Below are 9975 nucleotides of genomic sequence, written 5' to 3' on the forward strand. Positions count from 1 at the left end.
TCCCTGCGCCTCTCCTTCTGTATTTCATTCACATACTGATGCACTTTCTTTTTTATTGTGAAGGCTCTGAAGAACATCGCTGCCATCAGCCTGGCTATCAATTACCCCAATAAATCTACTAAGCTACTCAACATGTCCCCGTGAGAGATCCACAGAGAGAAAGGAGGGGAGCAGCCTGTAGGGGACACATCCTGACTCAGCTGGATCACTTTGAAGAAGGAAGGAAGAGGTGAGGGAGAAAAACCTCCCTAACCATCCAGTGCTTTCCTTCAAACAGGACACCCCCCCCCCACCCTCCATACCAGTAACTCTCTGCAGTACTCCGGACCTGAGCTGTGGAGGGGGACTCAAAGAGCACTTTTCACACTTACTCACAATCCTTTTTGCCTTAGGTGAATCCAATATATCAGCATGTGCATTCACTGGAACAGGAACAATTGCGGGGTCTATTTTGTTTTTTCTATTTTTTTCTTTTTTTTTTTTTAAATTTGAGGATAACTTTTTACTTGAAGATGCCGTGCTAAAGGACATGAAGTGTGCCAAATTCACGACTTTCAAGGGGAAGTATATTCCTTTTTTTCCTGCCTTTTTTTTGTCCTAAACAACAGCCACTCTGGGTTACGTAGTTGATCATGGTGAAAACAGGTCACCTTGGCAACTTATATGTCTCAGTGGACATGTAGAGCATCCTAAAAATACTGTCCAGGACAGTGGAGTCTCATTAGTCACCACAGGGAGAAAGTACTGACCTACAAGCTCATTCCTCTCCTTTTCTTTTCCTTTAATCTACCCTTCATTTCTTCTTACTCACCTTCTCCCCGTCTTCCTTCCTTATATCCTTTTCAGAAAATGGAAATAGATGATGGTATTTTTTAGGGTTCTTGTTGAAAAGTAGGATCAGTATATCATCGTAGATATCCAAAACTCGTATCTGATTCGCAACTGTGATCAGGCTGAACGGGATAAAGATGATATTCATAATAGCCATAGACTTTGCATAGGATGAGGATTACCATTACAGCTGAGGGAAAACTGTGATAACATACTATTGCAATGCATTCCTCCATGTCACTCTTACCAATTCGTTGTATTTTCACTCCATTTCTAGTAAATGAATGAAAGACCATTATGATGTCAAATGATGTTCATGAAAATGAACAACAGCAAAAAAGAAACCCTGAATCTCTTAAAGGCCTTCAGTTTTATCCACTGATTTATTTATTGACTATTATTATTTTTTTATCCATATGTATAATTAAGTTAAAGTTAATGAGGGTCCTGATTTATTTTTCATGGCAGTGAAAGAAAAGCAGCATCAGAAATCACAGTGTATCACATTTATGTCCCCGTACATTGTGTATCGTAATGAATGCTATGTATAACAGAGTAAACACTGCTGTTTACCACAAACACACAGATGGACAGTCTTTCCTGAATTGACTGTCAATGCTAAGAATTGAAGATGATCCAGTGATGTAACCGTGACTGCAAAGTAGACACATTATCCCACTCATTCACCAGTATCACGTCATATTTGTTAAGCTGAGAAAGTCTGATTCTTTTAATACTGAATAGTTAATTACCTCATATTTTGTAATCCACAGATATTCGGTGTGACACTTCCTTAAATGTTCAATGTGACTTTCAATCACATCATACTCACCCCACGTTTTATACAAGGCGTGATCCACCTGTAGCCAAATCCACAGAGATCAGTCACATGCACTTTCATGTTAAAAGAAGGCATCAAGTTTTGTATTTTGACAAATCTAAAAACCAGTTTCAAAGAAAGCGAGCAGGTGGCAGTTTTGTTCCAATCATTACTGTGTTCATTTCAGATGAAGAGATTCTTTGTTGTTGTAGGAAGTCATGTGGTGGTTTATACCAAAGAAACCAATCATTGTGAGCCATGAAACATCTCTGAAAGAGCTCCTGGAAGAGTTCCTTCTCAGTTTATCACATATCGCATAGCTACCCTGTGAGAAACTGGAGCAGAGGAAACTTTAAGACATAGTTCTCTTTTTTTTGTTGTTGTTTTTTTTTTTTTTTTACTTTTTATTTTTGAAGTGGTCCTACAAGGGCCGTAGGATAGCTTGGTGATTTTGTTTACACAAACATCAGCTGCAGTGAGACAGGAAGATTTACACGGCCTCCATTTTGGCTTGTACCACGCCTCACATATCTACGATGTGCCTATGGTTAATAATGAAGCAATCATAATTTAACTCATGTTATTGGAATAGTTATTAATTCTATTTTAAAAGAGAAATATATTGTTTAATTTGAAGTTGTTTTGTAACTTTTTACTTTTAAATTTTTGTTTCGTTTTGTGCGGATGCGTGATACAAGGCTGACTAATTTGAATGTACATATCTGTGAATAATTGCACAGAAGAAAGACTTTGATATCAACCCCTTACAAGTATAAACTTTATTGGGCACTAACAGATGGACACTTTGATTCTGATTTTGTATGCATGGCACATTGAAGGTTAAAAAAAAGTACTGCTTGGGTTGAAATGTGATCCATTTCTAATAAAAATAGAAATGACTTAAATATGACCTCAGTTCTGCTGTCATCTTTTTTTATGTGTAGGCTCAACAGAGAATTTCTGTGCAGTAACAAATACAGTATTGATCACACAGTCGGCATTGATTAGAGCCCACACACTCACTCCTAGCAGGTACTGTACTCGGGGCGAGCATGGACAGGCTCGCCCAGCGATCCTGCACCATCAATAGTTCTCTTTCACACTGCTTCTTTGCCTTTTTACCTCAAAGAAAACAGGTACACCTCTTACACTTTATCATACACATCCCCACATATTCAACTAGAACACTCCTCTCTGTCATCTTAAACTCTGTCCTCTTCTCTGCTTTTTGTCTTTTCCTGTTTATTCACTCCCTTCTTGCAGACTGGCTTTTTACCTCAAAAGACCCTCAGCTTCCTGGTCTGCCTCCTCTACCTCTACCCCTGCCCGTAATATGGAGTCTCAGGGCCAGCGCTGATGATGGGAGTGATGATCACTGGGGCGATAATGACATCAAATGGAGGAAATATTCAATAAGGCTCCAGATGATTCAGTGCCCCTCTGCACCACCGGAGCCCCCACACCGGAGTGAGTCAGCTCTCCTGCCTCCCTCCTCCTCCTGCTCCTCTTCTCTCCGCTCTGTCTCCTGCGTCTTTTCATTGTTCACCTAGGTTCCAAGTGCTCTCATTTACTCAAGGTGAAAAGAAGGTAAAGAGAAAACGCTTAAACTATAATGTCCTCACGATGCGGGGATGCCCTGGTAAAAGGTGGGTGACAGTGTGTTCAGACTGGAAATTTTTGATTGTAGGAACATTGTGAAAATGGTCTTTTCCTTGTCTTTCATTACGGTAAAGTCATATCATTTTCTGAACTTACTTATTAGACTGTCTGCAGGATATCACTGCGGAGAGGACCACTGCAAAGTCAGTCCATGTGTCAAGCATTAAAGAATGATGGAAGCACCAACCTTAAAGACAGTAGATGTGGTGGCGTACACAGACTGCAGTAATAACCTCCACCACTGAAATGAAGTAAAAAAAAAAAAAAAAACAACAAAAAGATCCACTGAGCCCATGTGCACCGAGCACGACAGCAACATTATGCCTCAGACCTCCTTCGCCTCTCATGATCGTCTCCGTCAGCTGTTTACACTTATGAATCACAAACCACCATGAGTATCAAATGAATCAGATATTTAATGTTTTCCAAAATGTGGCCTTTAGCAACACACCACCCTCCTACCCGCATCCCTAAATTTGTACGCTGCCCCCCCCCACCGCCACCCTCCACCCCCTCATTTGAATCATCTTCATCGTCGTTCTCTCCTGCTGTGGAGTTTCCTTCCTTCCCCCCTTCAAGGGATCTTTGCTGTCACCAGACATATGCTAAGTGTGTTGTTTGCGTCATTTCTGAGGCACACCGACAAATGCTTCTTCATGCGTGGTCACTATGTCTGATGCTGCCACCAGTGCAAAGCTCATCCTAAAAGCTCCACTCTTTGTCTTTATATTTTTAATCTAACAATCCTTTTTTAAGCATCCACAGTGGGATGCTGCTTATGTTTGCGCCCACTGTCACTTTAACATTTTTGTCCAACAATAATAAAAACATTGCAGCAGTTCAGGTAGTATAAAAACATAATATACATTCTACACACCATTGCACCCAAAGTCTCTTTACATATATATTTATATAGTCAATTTTTGCTCAAATAAAATGTGTAATAATGTGAAAAAAATATTGATAATTCTGTAGATTTGATGTACAGTATAATATCAGAAGTTGAAAATTTAATTATTATTTAATTATAGATAAAGTGTCTGAATTCATTCCAGTAAGCTTTATAATGTCAGCATCATTTCAAAAATATAAATTACAGTTTCTCTGTCTATTAGACAAAATATACAAATACTGAGTATATTTTATTTCATTTTATCTTTAAAGTGAAAACCTAAACTAACTTTCTTAACTAAACAGATGAAAGTTTCCAGTCTGTTTCACCTCTGTGTCTGGTCAGAGGTGTGCTCTGTTGCACCTGCAACCACACCCAACAGTGATGTCACGGTGTACTGACAAACTCTGGGGTACAATTCTACATCACTGTAGTTACTCTGTAGCCTTTTTAATGAATAGATTATTTGTCGAGATTCAACCAAGCTTTCGTCCAATCTGCAGAAAAGAAAAATTACTTCAAAAGGATTTTGCTGAAGTGAATTACCCCATTTATACTGTGTGTCTGTTGGTACAAAGTTTACTAAACCGTCTCGCACTCTTTTGCTCTGTTATTGCATCAGTGTCTGGGTTCACTAGTTTGTGCCATGTCTCCTCTCTGGTCATTACCCAACCTTTTCTTGTCCGTTCCTTGTGCACCTTTGACCCCTTCTGAGCCCACAGATGAAACTGCTGCCACACTGGAGGAAAACCCACCTCCACCTTTTCATAATGAGACCTACTTCCTCTCACCCTCCTGGGACAGGAGGCCAGTGTGGGTCACCTCTCCTGAGGATCAGGGATAATTGGGTAGTTTAAATAACCCGTTGAGAATAAGACGCACCAAAGCCCTACACCCATATTTAGCAGCTCCTCACATGCTATTGTCTGATTGCACTGGGAGAGAGAAGCTTGCTGTTTTTGATCTCATTTCTCGCCTGTCTCCTATTTGGGTTAGAGGCAGGCTGTTACTGGAACAGCCACCTGTGGCACCAGGAAAAGGTGGACTAGGCTATAATGGATAGCTGGGGCTTCCAACATGACAGCCGTTGTGCCAAGTCTGTTAACTAATCTGGATCATTAGGACGAGGGCTGTGTATGACTAAAAGGAGATAGTGGTTCTAATGTGATGGAGATGAGAGGAGATGGACTGCCCTGCCGTGCCCCGAGCCTGTGTCAATCAAGCCTGTATGTTTGTGCCTGACCCGGACGAGCAACTGGTGGTCACTAATAGCCAAATTAGCTTTAGGACATCAGATAACAGACTGACTGACTGACTCTGGGTCAGGGCCAGTGAGTAACAGTTGAGATTTTGGATGCCTGCCTACATCACCAAACCTCAGCTTCAACTTCTCATGACATACTTGTATGAATCTTAGCTATTTTGGAAACAACAGCACCAAAACAAAGTTTAGTTGCCTGATTTTTATCCATTCATCATTGTGAGCCAGCTGACAGTCACTACAGCTCCACCAAAGACACTTACGTCAAGGAATTAACCAATTATAGCAAGTGATTATACAGTTAGATTTGGTGGAAAAGGCTGTGATGTTTGAGGGAGCTCTCAAACAATCAGAGCTGCATTTAAGACTCTGCTGAGAGAAGTAATCCCCCTTATTAAACACATACATGAATATTAAATTGTAATTAAATCAACAATACTAAAAACATTAAATAAGGAGGAGATTGGGGAGGAAATAAATTGTGAACACAACATTACCTTCACTTGTGAAGCTGATATGACAAACTTATTAGCAAACAGTTGCTTATTCATGATTCTGAGTGCAATATTCACTTTTAGCTTTTCGATCTCAACCAACCCCTGAAGGAAATATCTGGCTCTTTAGCTGCTAAATGCTCCACTATGTTAACCAGCTAGTCTACAGCTAACTGTGTCCGTTTGCTGTTTGGTGCTGAGCAGGTAGTGTACAGTGGGTTTTTAGAGCTTTTTCATTAAAAACAGCAGCCTGCTCAAAAATGAAGCTATGAGAACGCTGAGAGCGAACCTAAACAGGAAAGTTTCAGCCAGACAGCTAAACAATGAGCTGAAACTTGCTACAAAGCTCAGTAAAGCTAAAAAAAGCTGGAGAGTTGGGTGATAATTCTCTGTAGGTTCATCACTATGGGTGACGCCTCTGAAAATAATTTTTTTCATTTAATACATTATAAAAATATTGATTATAGTCACTTTAAGGTTTCACTCATACATAAACCACCTCTAGAACGACGCTCCATCTCCAGACTCAGAGGTATAGCAGCAGCAAATAGTGTGAAACATAATAAAATGATTGACTAATGGAGATAAGGTTTGTCGAAAGAAGTAGTTAAACATTTTTGGAGATAATGCTTATAGCTGAGAGTTAAGGTGCCAGTATATTCTATCACTATTGCTTGTCGGATGGTTTCGAAGCCCGACATATTTTGTTATTTAATTTGGAGGACCTATCGGAAAAGGAAGCAAGGTTTGAGGTTCTCTTTCTAGCCCTCTTCTCATGATTTGAACAACAATTTCTGACGCTTTTCATGTGTACACCTGGGTGCAACACCATGACTACATGCCAAAATAGGCACCAATATCCCCGCGTTTGACCCGAGGTTAACACATCTCACTCCTCTCTGTGACAGGCAGCCTTTCATTCCACCTTCAAATGGGGCTGTTTGGAACAGCTAACACATCTGGTTTCCAATGTGGTCGGACGTAACACCAAACAAACTTGTTCTTTTTTAGCATAATACAGCCTTTGGATGAGAAGATTGATATCACTCTCTTTTCTGTGTGTTACATATGAAGCTAAAGCTAGAGGACAGTTGGCTTACATGCAGTGACTCCCTGTAGTCTCTGCTGGTTTCTTGCCCCTCACAGTGACAAGAAGTCACCGCTCCCGGCCAAGAAATAGTCTTGCACAAAATGCCCCCACTAAAAACCACAACTTGTCGTTTTTACATTTGTGTTTATGTTTGGATGAAGCAGGGGTGCTGGTAAGCAGATTTTTTAACCTTCGGACAGAGTCAGGCTAGCTGTTTCTGCTGTGTCCAGTCTTTATGCTAAGTTAAGCTAACATGTCTCCTGGCTGAAGCTTCATATTTAATGCAAAAGCCGAGAGCGGTATTGATCTTCTCATTTGACACTCTCTCAATCTCTCAAAATGTTGAAACATTCCTTTAATCTTGTGAGAGAGCAGTGTGTTTTTTTTATTCACATCATAGTCTAACAGCCGAGCCAAATGTTATTTCACCAGCTTCAAACTCCTACATTGTGTTGATCCTTTCTCCATCCAGCATAAACACGGCAATGGTGACTCTTAAACCGTAAATGGACTGTCACTGGCTTCGCCTTTTGTTTTTCAAACAAATGTCTGTAAGAGTTGAGTTTGTGTATTAGGCTTCCTCCTTTCTGGTGGAAAACATCTCAAAGCTTGGAACAAGTGCAGCAAAGATCAAGTGAGAAATATCCTCGGGATACAGTGTCATCAGCTGTGTAGTCTCTACCCGCCTCTGTCTTCGCTGCTCATCTGTGACACAAGAGGCCTGATGGTTATGATGCCATTTCTTGTAGGAGGCTGTCAGGTGCTGAGAGACAGCTGAGAACAGGTAGAGAATCATAAACCCTCCATTAGTCTTCGTTGTGTGTCTCCTCGCTGCAGTCGGCTGCCCACGCCAGGTGAACCTACCAACCTGCACGCCTGGAGGACAGCAGTCTCTCTCAGTCATCTCTCTCCTCTCTGCTCTTTTACTCTTTTGTCATGCCGCCCTCTCTCTTTTCTCTCTGCTTTTATCTTCCTCTCTTCTTTTCATCCCTTTTCTGTATTCTCCCCGGCTCTCCTGCGACACAGATACTTTCAGAACAAACAAGTCCGGCTACAAACATCAGGGATTTATACAGTAAGTCGTGGGAAAACATTCAAGTCATTGATCCTGAAGCTTTGTTGGTGGATTGAATAAGCTGCTTGGGTCCTATTATTACACCAAGTTTCCACATGTGTCTCCAGTTATTCACAGACTAAAGGGTCTTATTAGGTTAAATACATACTTAACTGGTAAAAAATGTATGTAGAAGAAGGGGCATGGCCTGTGTTACATACACACGTACACCAACTTCTATAGCGTACAAGTACAGAAGCTGCACAAATGAACACTGTGCACTTTCATGAATCCAAAACAGATGCTTTTGAGCAAATGTTGGGTGTTTTGTTAGAGATCTGCCTCCTGCTGAGATAAAGCTTGTTCAACTGAGCTCAGGGGATTGGCAAGATACTCCTTAACCCACAAATCCACACACTGGGGTTTATAAAGCAGGGAGACAGAGACAATAAGGGACAAAGAGCACATTAAGCAGTATCGAATCCCAGCCTCTGATCTCCAAGGTCGTTGCTACTACAGCATTGCAGTCAGTTTCAACATTTTGGGATTTAAACCCACACACATGAAGACACACAAAGCACTGCAAACTTTTAACACACTCAGCTGCATGTTTTCTCATTTATAGGAGAGGACACATGGATATGGAGACACGTCATGTTGGCGAGAGAAGCGGAAATCAGATGTATGATCCAAGCCATGTGACACCAAGGACCCTTGTATTACTACAGTGTAGTTATAGTGCAAGCCAAGCATCTAATTAAGTTAATAAGCTGTTCACATCATCAATGACCTTGCCTTGGTCTATTAAGTGGGTGTTTTATAGTGGAAATACACCACACGTGCATAAGTCGGAGCCCATGCCAGAATGAGAAGTGTGTCACTCGCAGCCTGCGTCGATTTATTTTAGCTCAGGTGCTCTTGGTTTAAATGGAAAGGTCAGACACGTGTGCTAGTGCATGCACATGTAACCTAAAATACAGTATATATGCATATCCACTTCATACATACGTCTGCTTTCCACTCTGACATGGAATTTAAACTCATCAAACCTGACGAAATGTAACAACGTGCCGCAACTCGTGCCTCACTTGTTCCACATCCACTCGCCCCGGATTCAGGTCACACTTTGATGCACAGCAATGTGCTGCAGTGGTCTACTTGTAACTCTATCATTAACTCGTAGCCCTGCCGCACAATGTGATGTTCTTGAAGTGCTCACTGTACTAGAACTCATTCTGGTCAAATGTCGACGGTCCAGTGGAGTCATTGCCTTGCCGTGAAAGATGATATTTTAATTCCCTCATTTTTATAGAGCCCTCCTGGCTTGATATCCTTTCTCGCCAAATGACCTTGACAGACAAAGAAGCCTCAGCATAAATGAAAAGAGCTAGTTAATAGTTAATGGCCATCTCTATTATTACTTGATCTTGGAGCAGGAGAGCCTGTATGCGTGTATGTGCTTGTGTGTTCAATTATGTGCATGTTCGTCCAAAAAACACAATTTGTTTTTTTGTGAAGGGGGAAATCTTTTTTGATTTAGATGACTAAAGGAAAAGGTCTTAAATTGTTTTCACTGTAATAGTTGGAAAATTATAGGAAATCTCAAAGTCAGCAAGGATGACTCTGGAAAACAAATCATTAAAAAACTGAAAGGAAAAATAACCCTGGACAATAATTTCTTTGGGATTTCCCTTTTCCAAACGGTCACGTTTTGTTGCAGAGAGTCTGAGAGTGTGTGTGACAAAGCCAGGAAGGCGAGAGAGAGAGAGAGAGAGGGTGTAATGGAGTAAATGTACTCACACTGTAGCAAGCGGCTTTCTGGCTGTCTGTCAGAGGCAGCTGGTTTGTCACGGCGTTTAAGGGTCGGGTGTCTA

At 41.1% G+C, this 9975-nt stretch overlaps 1 protein-coding gene across 1 annotated transcript in view; it reads left to right on the forward strand.

The window, feature by feature from the left end:
- Positions 1–2561, forward strand: part of zzef1 (zinc finger, ZZ-type with EF hand domain 1) — a 34681-nt gene extending 32120 nt beyond the window's left edge. Inside the window, exon 54 of the mRNA XM_044370618.1 lies at positions 64–2561. Coding sequence (XP_044226553.1) covers positions 64–144 — 81 coding nt within the window. The 3' untranslated portion in view covers positions 145–2561. The remainder of the gene's footprint in view (positions 1–63) is intronic.
- Positions 2562–9975: the final 7414 nt, after the last annotated feature.

Source organism: Thunnus albacares, chromosome 13 (genome assembly GCF_914725855.1).
Source record: "Thunnus albacares chromosome 13, fThuAlb1.1, whole genome shotgun sequence".
In the NCBI taxonomy this organism is placed as follows: Eukaryota; Metazoa; Chordata; class Actinopteri; order Scombriformes; family Scombridae; genus Thunnus; species Thunnus albacares.